We start from the raw sequence: 13,939 nt of genomic DNA, 5'->3' as shown, positions 1-13,939 counted from the left end.
TTTTTTATTCTTTGTTTCTGGAATTTAATTGCAAAATCAGATATAAAAAATAAATTTAACTTTGGAGTTATTAGCTTTTATATTTCATGACAATCAAGACTTGTGAGTTAGAATCTATTTGTATTTGAACTGAAAAAGTTTTTTTCTATACCAAAATATGTAGTGGAATGATCACTGATCCTCCATCAGTCATTATTAGAATTGCCATTATCCAAAAAATGTCATATCATGAGATGTAAAAGAATTCTAAACACAAAATTCAAATGATCATACTTACAGTGAGTAATCATAAAAAGGACTTTTGAAATATTGTATTTGTTACTATTAGAATTTAATTTTTAAACAATTTGCTTATATACTGTGATGTCAGTGTTGTTATTTTGTACTTTCAATGTGGGAATTTAATTACTACAGAGAAAAGTAAAGAAAAATAGTTTATCAAAGTTTCTTAGTGTTAACTTGGTGATGATTTTGTAAACAAATATTTTTTCCAACTGAGTAGAAAGTGCATAAAGATGTTCAACTTAGCTTTTTTTAAAGATTTATTTATTTGAGAGAGAGAGAGAGGTAGTGCATGAGTGGGGGGAAGGGCAGAGGGAGAGCATCCTTAAGCAGACTCCCCTCCCCCACCCCCCCCAGCCTGAGACTGAGCCTGACTTGGGGCTCCATCCCACCACCCATGAGATCTTGACCTGAGCTGAAACCAAGAGTCAGTCGCTTAACTGACTGAGCCACCTACGTGCCCCTCAACTTTGCTTTTTTAAACCTGATGTAAAAAAAAATAAATTTGATCTTCACTAAAACCAAACTCATTGAGGCGCCTGGCTGGCTCAGTTGGTAGGGTGAGTGACTCTTGATCTCAGGGCTGTGAGTCTGAGTCTCACTTAGGTGAGGAGATTACTGAACGGTAAAATCTTAAAAAACAAAACAAAACAAAACTCACTTGTGCTTTTTCACCTCTGAGTGAAAAGGAGTTGCGTTTTTCTAAAATAAGCTGTAATTGTTTTGCATGATAGTTCAAATATTGCTTTATCTGAATTAAAAATATATTGAATTTGTGCTCGCTTCGGCAGCACATATACTAAAATTGGAACGATACAGAGAAGATTAGCACGGCCCTGGTGCAAGGATGACATGCAAATTCATGAAGCGTTCCATATTTTTTTACCTCAACATGGATGGGACTGGAGGAGATTATGCTAAGTGAAATAAGTCAAGCAGAGAAAGTCAATTATCATATGGTTTCACTTATGTGTGGAACATAAGGAATAACATGGAGGACATTAGGAGAAGGAAGGGAAAAATGGGGGGGGAATTGGAGGGAGAGATGAACCATGAGAGACTATGGTCCTGAGAAACAAACAGGGTTCTAGAGGGGAGGGGGGAGGGGGGATTGATTTGCCCGGTGATGGGTATTAAGGAGGGCATGTACTGCATGGAGCACCGGGTGTTATACGAAAACAATGGATCGTGGATCGCCACATCAAAAACTAATGATGTATTGTATGGTGACTAACATAATATAATAAAATTAAAAACTACAAAAATATATATATATTGAATTTCATTAACATAACATTTAATAATTTAAATTTAATGGCTTTAATTATTGTCTATTATGAAATGTCTTGTCTAAATGAAATAATTTGAAAACATAGCTTAGATGCAGGAACAGTAAGAAATTGTGAGTCAGAACAGAACAGCCATTAACACAGCAACTGCTCTAATATGGAAAACAAGTGCGGAAGAATTAATTTACTGGGAAGGTGGAAGAAATTAATATACTCAACATTATTAACTCTGTGTTTTGGTTTCCCCAGCAAGAATTCCTACTGGTTTTGAATTAAAATGGAAAAATATGAGAACCTAGGATTGGTTGGAGAAGGGAGCTATGGAATGGTGATGAAGTGTAGGAATAAAGATAGTGGAAGAATTGTGGCCATCAAGAAGTTCTTAGAAAGTGATGATGACAAAATGGTTAAAAAAATTGCTATGCGAGAAATCAAGTTACTAAAGGTGAGTAAATACCAATATTGAGTTAAAAAAATAAGTTGTTTCTTTTTTATTTATTTTTTTTATTTTTTAAAGATTTTATTTATTTATTTGAGACAGACAGAATGAGAGACAGAGAGCATGAGAGGGAGGAGGGTAAGAGGGAGAAGCAGACTCCCTGCCAAGCAGGGAGCCCGAATAAGTTGTTTCTTGACCAAGATTACATTTTTAGGAAAAAATTACTGTTTTTATATTAATTTCCATGCCAAGATTTAAGACATAAATTTCTTTTTTGACAATAAACAAATAAAATAATTATATATGCATATTCATTTATCCTATGAATATAAACATGATTTTGAAAGTATTTGTTGCTTCTTTCTGTATCTATCTATCTATCTATCTCTCTATCTATCTATATCTATCTGTCATCTGTGTTGGGAGTCCTAAAGACACTCCATGTTCCATGATTCAATAAGAGGACTCAGAGCACTCAGCATATAGTTGTACTCATGGCTATGATTTATTACAGTAAAAGGATATAAAGCAAAATCAGCAAAGGAAAAGGTACATGGGGTGAATTCCAGAGGAAACCTGTCACAGGTTTCCAAGAATCCTCTTCCAGTGGAGTCACACAGGATGCACTTGTTTTTTCCAAAAGCAAGCTGTGACAACACACATGAAATACTGTCTACCAAGGAGATTCAGGAGATTCAGCATCCAGGGTTTTTATTGGGTGATGTTCATGTAGACACCCTCTGCCTGGCTCTACCAAAATTCCAGAATCCCAGAAGGAATGCAGATATTCAGCATAAACAATTTTTTTTGTACATTGAGCCACTTTATCAGTTCTGGAAATGAAGGGAACCCTCATGAAATCCAAGTTCCCAGGGGCCAAGCAAGGGCTCACTTTGCAAGCAGACCTTTCTAAGTCTCAGGCCTGCTATGTGATCTCTCTCTCTCTGTAATCAGTCTCACCAAAAGTTTATCAATTTTATTTATCTTTAGAAAGAACCAATGTTTGATCTTCTTTATTTTCTTTTCTTTTTTAAATTTAATTTTTAAAAAAAATTTAAATTCAATTTAATTAACATATAGTATATTATTAGTTTCAGAGGTAGAATTTAGTGATTCATCAGTTGCATACAACACCCAGTGCTCATTCCATCCAGTGCCCTCTTGAATGCCCATCATCCAGTTATCCCTTCCCCCCACCCATCTCCCCTCCAGCAGCCCTCAGTTTGTTCCCTATACTTAAGAGTCTCTTATGGTTTCTCTCTCTCTCTGTTTTTGTCTTATTTTTCCTTCCCTTCCCCTATGTTCATCTATTCTGTTTCTTAAATTCCACATGTGAGTGAAATCATATGATATATTTCTTTCTCTGACTTATTTCGCTTCACATAATACCCTCTAGTTCCATCCATGTCATTGCAAATGGCAAAATGTCATTCTTTTTGATGGTTGAGTAATAGTCCATTATATATGCATATATATGTGTGTATATATATATATACACACACACCACATCTTCTTTATCCATTCATCTGTCGATGGACATCTAGGCGCTTTCCATAGTTTGACTATTGGACATTGTTGCTATAAATACTGGGGTGCATGTGCCCCTTCAGATCATTATGTATCATTTGGATAAACACTTAATAGTGCAATTGCTGGGTCATAGGGTAGCTCTATTTTTTACTTTTTAAAAAAAGATTTTATTTATTTATTTGAGAGAGAGAGAGGGAGAGCACACAGGAGTAGGGGGAGGCACAGAGGGAGAAGCAGGGAGCCTGACACAGGGCTCAATCCCAGGACCCTGGGATCATGACCTGAGCCGAAGGCTGCCCCTAACTGACGGCGGCACCTGGGTGCCCCTATTTTTAACTTTTTGTACATTGATCCACTTTATCAGGTCTAGAGATGAAGGGAACCCTCATGAAATCCAAGTTCCCAGGGGCCAAGCAAGGCCCTTATAATCTGAATATATACTATGTAACATTTTATCCCTTTAAAAAAATTTTTAAGATTTTATTTATTTATTTGACAGAAAAAGAGAGAGTGAGCATGTGCACAAGCAGGGGGAGCAGCAGGCAGAGGGAGAAGGAGAAGCAGGCTCCTTGCTGAGCAGCGAGCCAGATACGGGGCTTGATCCCAGGACCCCGGGATCATGACCTGAGTTGGAGGCAGATGCTAAACCGCTGAAGGCAGACCCTTAACTAACTGAGCCACCCAGGTGCCCCCCCGCCCTTCAAATTTTTTGATACTTTCTTTTTTGGCTCAGAGTATAAGTCAATGAAAAAAAATTGCTTGTGTGCTTGAAAAGTATTCCATTAAGTCTGTGTTATTTAAATCTTCTAAATCTTCTAAATTATTACTGATTTTTTGTATGCTTTTTCTATCTAGTACTGAGAAGAAATAAAATCTTCCTCTGAGGGGCGCCTGGGTGGCTCAGTCGTTACGCATCTGCTTTCGGCTCAGGTCATGATCCCAGGGTCCTGGGATGGAGCCCCGCATCGGGCTCCCTGCTCAGCGGGGAGCCTGCTTCTCCCTCTCCAGCTCCCTCTCTTAAAAAAAGAGTTCTTTTTTTAAGTGCTCTCTCTCTTAAAAAAAAAACTTCCTCTGAGTTTATTGGTTTGTCTGTTTTTCATTATAGTTCATTTCATGTTTAACCTTACAAACAGAAAAGCTATGTTATTAGTGCATTGAAGTTAGAATTATTATACATGTTGAATCAAATGTTTTAGCATCATGAAATAAATTATTAATGTTTTGTCTTACAGTCTGTTTTGTGTGAAACTAGTAAAGCTACACTATTTAATTTTGGTTAGTGTTTGCATAGCATGTCTTTTTATACATTTTTACTTGGAAGTTTCTCAATTCTTATTTAAATGTGTCTTCTGTAAACATCATATGGTCACATTTTGCTTTTCATCTTGTTTGACAACCTTTGCCTTTTAATTGGAATATTTAGTCTATTTACACGTAATGCAATTTCTGGTATATTTCAGTATAAATCCATCATCTTTTTTTTTTAAGATTTTATTTATTTATTTGACAGAGAGAGACAGCGAGAGAGGGAACACAAGCAGAGGGGAGCTGGAGAGGGAGAAGTAGGTTCCCCGCTGAGTAGGGAGCCTGTTGTGGGGCTTGATCCCAGGACTTCCGGGATCATGACATGAGCTGAAGGCAGATGCTTAATGACTGAGCCACCCAGGCACCCTAAATCTACCATCTTAATATGTGCCATTTGTCTTACTGCTTTTGTCTTTCTTTTTCTTTTCTTTCTTTGGATTAATTATGTTTATCCTTTCTTTATTTCCCTCTAATAATTTAAAAATTATACATCGTATTTCTCACTTTTTAGTGGTTATCATAGACATTTGTTGAAGTCTAACATTATCTGATACTTGTATTCTTCTTCTAGGTAGTACACATCCTTACAATACTTATCTCTGGTTATTCCCTTCTAATATGCTAACATTGTTGTGTATTAACTCTAACATATTTTTATTTATTTATTCATTTATTTATTTTTATATATTTTTTAAACATCACAAGACATAATTATTGTTCAGGGTTCATTTAGGTTTATATTTACCTATAACTTTCTTTGTTCTTCCTTTTCTTCTGCAAACCTGGCCATTTATCTGGGATCTCTTCTCTTCTTGGAGTGTATTATTTAGGATTTTCTTTTGTGAGGATCTACTGTAGACAAAACATTTCATTTTTAGTTTGCATGAAAGTGTCTTTTTTGCTGTCATCCCTGAAAGATATTTTTGCTATATATGGAATTTTAGGTTGGCAGTTGTTTTCTTCTAACAAAATGAAGGTAACATTGCTTTGCCCTCTGGCTTCCATTGTGCTCCTGGGAAGTCAGGTGTCAGTCCAGTTGCTGCTCTTTTATACACTTATTTTTTTATTTCTGCATCTTTTTTTTTCCATTCAGCTTTTTATTGATATAAAATGGACATATAGAAAAGTGTATATCTCATAGGAATACATCTCTGTGTATTTTAAAAAATTAAACAACTCCATGTTACCACCATGTAAGTCAAGAGAGAGAACATTAAAATCACTTCATAAGCTTCCCTTATGTATCCTCCAGGCACTACTTCCTTCCTTCTCTATCCAGGTCACAAGTATTTCTTTTTTTTTTTTTTTTTTAAAGATTTTATTTATTTATTTGAGAGAGAGTGAAAGCAAGAGAGATCAAAGAGGCAGAGGGAGAAGCAGACCCCCAACTGAGTGGAGAGCCCGATGCGGGGCTTGATCCCAGGACCCTGGGACCATGGCCTGAGCTGAAGGCAAACACCTAACTAACTGAGGCACCCAGGCGCCCCACGTTTTTTTTTTTTTTTTAAGATTTTATTTATTTATTTGAGGGGGGGAGGGACAGAGGGAGAGAATCTCAAGCAGACTCCGTGCTGAGTGTGGAGCCTGATGCAGGGCTCAGCCCTACAACCCAGAAATCATGACCTAAGCCAAAACCAAGAGTCAGATACTCAACTGACTGAGCCACCCAGGTGCTGCACAACTATCCTAATTCTAATCAGCATAAGTTGGTTTTGTTTTCTGGCTACTTAAAATTTCCTCTTTGATCTTGTTTTTCTGAAATTTCACTATAGTGTATCTAGTTTGGGTATCTTTTAATTTATCTTGCTTCATTGAAGTCTTTATGAATCTATGATATGATTTCTTCCATTAATTCCAGAAAATTCTCACTTATTATTTCTTCAAATATTATTTCAACTCATTCCCTTTCTTCTGTTTTTGGGCTTCAGTTAACATAAATCTTCTTATTGAATTATCTGTCTTTTACCTGTTTTTCTTTTCATCTATTTGTCTCTCTATGCACTGTTCTGCATAATTTATTCTGATTCATCATTTAGTTCACTAATTTTCTCCTCATTATGATTAATCTCCATCACTGAATTGTTAATTTTGAGTATTGTATTTTTAAATGACTTTTTATTATGAAATATAACCAATATATAGATAGTGCACAAAAATATAATTATAGCTTAATGAATTATTGGAAAGCAAACATTCATAGAACCACCACCAGGTCAAGAAATCAAACAGTGTCAACAATGCTTTTCTTGTACTATCCCAGTCACTTTAGCTCCTTCCTTCTCCTTTAAGGTAAACACTATCCTGACTTGTATGTTAATCACTGCCATGATTTTCCCCCCACATTTACCAAATAAACAAGCATTCCTAACCACTTATCATCCTCATAAAAAGCTTTTTTTCACTCTCTTAATGTCATCTTTTACTCAACAGTAGTCAATTTCAATGTAGTCAAGTTTTTAATATTTTCTTTTATGGTTGGTGCCATTTATATCTGCTTAAGAAGTCTTTTACTACTTAAGAGATTAGGGTATCCTTCCATATTATCATTTAGAAGCTTAATAGCTTTGGTTTTCCTATTTATATTTCAATACACCTAGAATTGATCTTCATTATGGTGTATGGCACAGTCAAGTCTTATTTTTCCTTTATTGATGTCTGGTTGTCCCAGAAACATTTACTGAAAATACCATCTTTTCTCCAGTGCTCTGAATTCCTCATTTGCCATATTTCCTTATATGTAGGGGTGACTTTTCTACTCTTTATTCTGTTCCATTGGTCTGTTTGTCTAAGTTTGTGCCAGTATCTCACAGTCATATTCATTCTAGCGAATCACTACAGATATATGTGATATCTCTGCTATGTATTTTAATTCTACATATAGTTAAATCCCTTCCCAAATGTTCAGTCAGTATTTATTAGGACATATCTAATATTTACCCTTCCCATTACTCATCAATCATTCTTATACTTCTGAGCTTCCATCTAGGGTCATTTCCCTTGTATTTAAAACATATCCTTTATTTTCTTTAAAGCAGATCCACTGGTAAGAAATGCTGTCCACTTTTGTTTGTCTGAAAAAAAGTCTTTATTTTACTTTCTGCTTAAAAGACTATTTCCAAAGGATATAGAATTCTAAGTTGGCAGTTCATTACATTCAGTGTGTTCAAGGTATCATTCCACTGTTCCTCTGGTTTTCATTGCTTCTATTGAAATGTCAGATATTTCTTAGTATGTCTTTTTTCCTTTGGATGTATTAAGGTTTTCTCTTCGACTTTGATTTTCAGCAATTTTACAATAATGTGCCTCGATGTGGGTTTCTTTATATTTATTTACTTTGAATTTATGTCTCTTCCATCTGTAAAATAATGTCATTTGTCACTTTTAGAAAATTCCTAGCTATTATTGTTTCATGTATTGCTACTGTCTTATTCTCTCTTCTCCATTTAAGAATTCAGTTTCAGGGGCGCCTGGGTGGCTCAGTTGGTTGAGCGACTGCCTTCGGCTCAGGTCATGATCCTGGAGTCCCGGGATCGAGTCCCGCATCGGGCTCCCTGCTCAGCAGGGAGTCTGCTTCTCCCTCTGACCCTCCCCCCTCTCATGCTCTCTATCTCATTCTCTCTCAAATAAATAAATAAAATCTTTAAAAAAAAAATTCAGTTTCATATATTAGACCTTCCCCATATGTCTCTTATACTGTGTTTTTCAACCTTTCATTTGTCTCTGCTTCATTCTAGATATTTTCTTCTGACCTATCCTCCAATTCAGTAGCTAGGTTTCAATAATTTCCAATCAACTTTTATGATTAAGCATTGATTTCTTTTTTTTTTTAAGATTTTTTTTTTTTTTTATTCATGAGAGACAGAGCGAGAGAGAAAGGCAGAGGGAGAAGCAGGCTCCCAAGGAGCAGGGAGCCCGATGCGGGACTCGATCCCAGGACCCTGAGATCATGACCTGAGCCGAAGGCAGACGCTTAACCATCTGAGCCACCCAGGCGCCCAAGCATTGATTTCTTAATTAAAGATATATTTTCCAATTCTGGTATTTCCATTGGATTTTTTTTTTTTATAGTTTCCATTTTGCTGCCAAAACTCTTGTTCTTTCTTGACTACTTAAATTAGGCTTTTTTTTTTTTTTTAAGATTTTATTTATTTATCTGACAGATAGAGAGACAGTGAGAGAGGGAACACAAGCAGGGGGAGTGGGAGAGGGAGAAGCAGGCTTCCCGCTGAGCAGGGAGCCCGATGCGGGGCTCGATCCCAGGACCCTGGGATCCTGATCTGAGCCGAAGGCAGACGCTTAACGACTGAGCCACCCAGGCGCCCCTAGGCTTTTCTAAAGTCTTTATCTAGTACCTATTATCTGGATCTCCCATATGTTTATTTCTATTGTTTGGTTTTTTTCTCCTGGTTTTTTATTAAGTTAACTTTTTGATATGCCTGTATTAATTTTTAAAAATTGTATACATATAGCTTGAGTCTCTGGATGATATCTTTCCCCTGAGAGGAGTTGTATTTGCTTCTATGAGGCTCTTGAGGGCACTTCTTTTTTTTAATATTGTATTTATTTATTTGATAGAGACACAGAGAGAGGGAACACAAGCAGGGGGAGTGGGAAAGGGAGAAGAAGGCTTCCTGCCGAGCAGGGAGCCCGATGCGGGGCTCGATCCCAGGACCCTGGGATCATGACCTGAGCCGAAGGCAGACGCTTAACGACTGAGCCACCCAGGCGCCCCTCTTGAGGGCACTCTTGAGGGTACACAAGGAAACCTAACATTGTGTCATCATCTTAATCCAATTTGAGGAATTCAGATTATTTGAATTTGAATTGTAGTCCATGAGAATGCCTATTTATTATTCACCCTTACCATAGTTTGTGGACTTTTAGGGCCAACCCAAAGTGAAAGTGTCTCATCAGGCTGTACCCCTTCTTTCTACCTTGATGGTCCCCAGACACCAATCACTATTACGTTAGGCCACAAGACTGTCAAAAGTGCCACTCAGACTCTTAATCTTCTCTCTGAATTGGTATGTTTCCAGGGTTTATTTATTTATTTATTTATTAAAGATTTTATTTATTTATTTATTTATTTATTTTTTAAAGATTTTATTTATTTATTTGAGAGAGAGAATGAGAGAGAGAGAGCATGAGAGGGGGGAGGGTCAGAGGGAGAAGCAGACCCCCTGCTGAGCAGGAAGCCTGATGTGGGACTCGATCCTGTGACTCCAGTATCATGACCTGAGCCGAAGGCAGTAGCTTAACCAACTGAGCCACCAGGCGCCCAAGATTTTATTTATTTATTTGACACAGAGAGAGAGAGCACAAGTAGGCAGAGTGGCAGGGAGAGGGAGAAGCAGGCTCTCCGCTGAGCAGGGAGCTGGACGTGGGGCTCGATCCCAGGACCCCAGGATCATGACCTGAGCCGAAGGCAGCCGCCCAACCGACTGAGCCACCCAGGCACCCTTGTTTCCAGGGTTTAAAAAAAATAGCTCTAATTGCTTGGCTCACTTCCTGGGTCTCCATCTTCAAGATCTTATCTAGATATTCTTTATTATCTTATCTCTCTTGTCCCTTAGAATAGTGGTTTTATAATTTTGTCCAGCTTTTCTATAGGCCTATAATGTGGTCTATCTTGGTGAATGTTGCATTTGGACTTTAGAAAAATGTGAATTCTGCTGTTGGGTAGTCTATAGATGTCAGCTATATCAAGTTGGTTGATGGGGTTGTTGAATTTAACTCTGTGTCCTTACTGATTTTCTACCTGTTGGATCTATCTATTTCTGAGAGGAATGGTTGACATTTCCAACTATGATAGTGGATTTGTTTATTTCTCCCTGCAGTTCTATCCTCATATAGTTTTTACCTCATATAGTTTGATGCTCTGTTGTTAGGCACATACATGTTAAGAATTATTATGCCTCCTTGGAGAATTGACACCTTTTAATTATGTAATGCCCTCTTTATCTTTGATAACTTTTCTTACTTTGCAGGTTGGTTTAGTCTGGAATAACTGCTCCTGCTTTCTTTTGATTAGTGTGGTATATTTTCTTCATCCATTTAATTTACCTTATTTATTTATCTTAAAGATTTTGTTTTTAAGTTATCTCTACACCCAACATGGGGCTCGAACTCATAACCCTGAGATCAAGAGTTGCATGCTCTACTGACTGAACCAGGCAGGTGCCCCTCTATCCATTTACTTTTAATTTATATGTATTTTTATACTTAATGTGTATTTCTTATAGATAACATATAGTAAGTTTGTTTTGATCCACATTCTGACAATCTGCTTCTTTTAATTGGTACATTTGGATCATTGATATTCAAAGTGACTATTTTGTGATATAGTTGGGTTAATATCTACCATATTTGTTACTATTTTCAATTTGTTGCCCTTGTTCTTTGTTTCTGTTTTTGTCTTCCACTCTTTTTCTGCCTTTTGTGGTTGTAATTGAGTATTTAATATGATTCCATTTTTTTCCTCCTTTCTTAGCTTATCAGTTAGAGTTCTTTTTAAATTTTTTTTTTTTTAGTGGTTGCCCTCCAATTTGCAACATACATTTGCAACTAATCCAAATCCACTTTCAGATACACACTATACCACTTCCCGTGTGTATGAGTAATGTTTAATAATAAAGTAATCCTAATTCCTTCATCCTGTCTCTTGTATCATTGCTGCCACACATCTCACTTATATTTAAGCATACCTAAGCATATATATACATAAGATATATTCATAAGCATATATGATCAAATACATTATTGCTCTTATTATTTTGAACAAACTTATCTGTTATATCAATTAAGAATAAGAAAAATAGGGCGCCTGGGTGGCTCAGTCGTTAAGCGTCTGCCTTCAGCTCAGGTTATGATCCCAGGGTCCTGGGATCCAGCCCTGCATCGGGCTCCCTGCTCTGTGGGAAGCCTGCTTCTCCCTCTCCCACTCCCCCTGCTTGTGTTCCTGCTCTCGCTCTCTCTCTGTCAAATAAATAAATAAAATCTTAAAAAAAAAAAAAAGAATAAGGAAAATAAAGTTTTTATATTACTTTCACTTACTCCTTTGATGCTCTTCCTTTATGTAGACCAGATTTTTTGGCCTATATTATTTTCCTTCTCTCTAAAGAATTTCTTTTAACATTTCTTGCAAGGTAGGTCCACTGGCAACACATTTCCCCAATTTCTGTTTGTCTCAAAACTCTTATTTTTCCTTTACTTTTGAAGTATTATTTTGCAGGATACAGAAATCTAAGTTGGTGGTTTTTTTCTCTCAAAACTTTAAATATTTCTCTCCACTCTCCTTGCTTGTGTGGTTTCTGAGGAGAAGGTGGATGTAATTCTTATTTTGTTTCTGGGTAGGTAAGATGTTTCTGTCCTCTGGCTTCTTTCAGGATTTTTTTCATCATCTTTTATTTTCTATATTTTGAAAATGATATGCCTATGTGTAGGTTTTTTGTTTGTTTTTTCCCTGGAATTTATTCTGCTTGGTGTTCTCTGAGCTTCCTGGATCTGTGGTCTAGTATCTGATATCAATTTTGAGGAATTGTCAATCATTATTGTTTCAAATATTTTCTTTTTTTTTTTTTTTTAAGATTTTATTTATTTGACAGAGAGACACAGCGAGAGAGGGAACACAAGCAGGGGGAATGGGAGAGGGAGAAGCAGGCTCCCCGCAGAGCAGGGAGCCCGATGCGGGGCTCGATCCCAGGACCCTGGGATCATGACCTGAGCCGAAGGCAGACGCTTAACCACTGAGCCACCCAGGCGCCCCTCAAATATTTTCTTTGTTCCTTTCTCTCTTTCTTCTTCTTCTGGTATTCCCATTACATGTATGCTATACCTTTTATAGTTGTCCTACAGTCTTTGGGTATTTTTCTTTTCTTGTCCCTGTTCTCTTTTATTTTTGTTTTTTGAGAATTCTATTGACATATCCTCTAGCTTAGAGATTATTTCCTCAGGTGTGTCTAGTCTACAAATAAACCCATCAAAGACATTCTTCATTTTGTTAGTGTTTTTTATCTCCAGCGTTTCTTTTTTTTTTTTTTTTAAGATTTTATTTATTTATTTGAAGATAGAGACACAGCAAGAGAGGGAACACAAGCAGGGGGAGTGGCAGAGGGAGAAGCAGGCTTCCCGCCAAGCAGGGAGCCTGATGCGGGGCTTGATCCCAGGGCCCTGGGATCATGACCTGAGCCGAAGGCAGATGCTTAATGACTGAGCCACCCAGGCGCCCCTCTCCAGCGTTTCTTTTTGGCTCTTAGGATTTTCATCTATCTGCTTCCATTGCCCATCTGTTATTGCATGCTGTCAACTTTACCCATTACAGCCCTTAGCAGATCAATCACAGTTGCTTTAAATTCCTGCATCCCTGCCATGTCTGGTTTTGATACTTGTTCTGTCTCTTGTTTTTTGCCTTTTGGCATATCTTGTAATATTTTCTTTTTTTAATTCTTTTTAAAAAATTTATTTATTTGTCAGAGAAAGAGAGTGAACACAAGTAGGGGGAGTGGCAGGCAGAGGGAGGAGCAGACTCCCCGCTGAACAGGGAGCCCGATGAGGGGCTCCATCCCAGGACCCTGGGATCATGACCTGAGCTGAAGGCAGACACTTAACCGACTGAGCCACCCAGGCATCCCTCTTGTAATATTTTCTTGATAGCTGGGCATGATGTCCTGGGTAGAAGGAGCTGCTCTAAATAGGCTTTAGTAATGTGGAGGTGAGGTAAGGGGGAGGCAAAGAGCTTTATAGTCTTATGGTAGGTCTCAGTCTTTTAGTCTGCCTATAGTTCTGGACAGTGAACTTTGCAAGTGTTTCTCAGTTTTTTCTCCCTTCCTTAGGTGGGACAGGATGGCTAGAGTAGGATGAAGTTGAGTATTTCCCTTCCTCAGGCCAGTTAGGCTCTGATAATACCACAGCTGCTTAGACTCTGCTTAACTAGTTTTTGCTGAGGGCAGGCCTTGTTAAGAACACAGCTCTGGCATATTTCAGAATGGTTCCTTTCTCCTCCTCCTGTGGAAGGAGGAGAGTTTTCTCCAAAATTGACTGTGGGAATCTGGCTAAGCTCCTGGAGATAAATCTCACAATGTTGTGGGGGCCCCTC

The 13,939-nt window shown here is 37.6% G+C and overlaps 1 protein-coding gene and 1 non-coding gene across 4 annotated transcripts in view; both read left to right on the top strand.

The window, feature by feature from the left end:
- Positions 1–13,939, top strand: part of CDKL2 (cyclin dependent kinase like 2) — a 43,082-nt gene that overhangs the window by 3,058 nt on the left and 26,085 nt on the right. For all 3 annotated transcript variants that reach the window (XR_010409428.1, XM_064584596.1, XM_064584595.1), the window contains exon 2: positions 1,821–2,016. Coding sequence is in view for 2 of the 3 variants with exons in the window: in XM_064584596.1 (XP_064440666.1) it covers positions 1,849–2,016 (168 nt within the window). In the remaining variant the exon portion in view is untranslated. The remainder of the gene's footprint in view (positions 1–1,820; positions 2,017–13,939) is intronic.
- Positions 1,058–1,164, top strand: LOC123849069 (U6 spliceosomal RNA). The gene has a single exon (XR_006791914.1). It is a non-coding gene; the product is annotated as a U6 spliceosomal RNA (small nuclear RNA).

The sequence above is a fragment of the Mirounga angustirostris genome, unplaced genomic scaffold (genome assembly GCF_029215605.1).
Source record: "Mirounga angustirostris isolate CCGP_5_RB_7025 unplaced genomic scaffold, mMirAng1.0.hap1 SCAF_2, whole genome shotgun sequence".
Classification (NCBI taxonomy): Eukaryota; Metazoa; Chordata; class Mammalia; order Carnivora; family Phocidae; genus Mirounga; species Mirounga angustirostris.
This window is presented reverse-complemented; position numbering and strand designations above follow the sequence as displayed.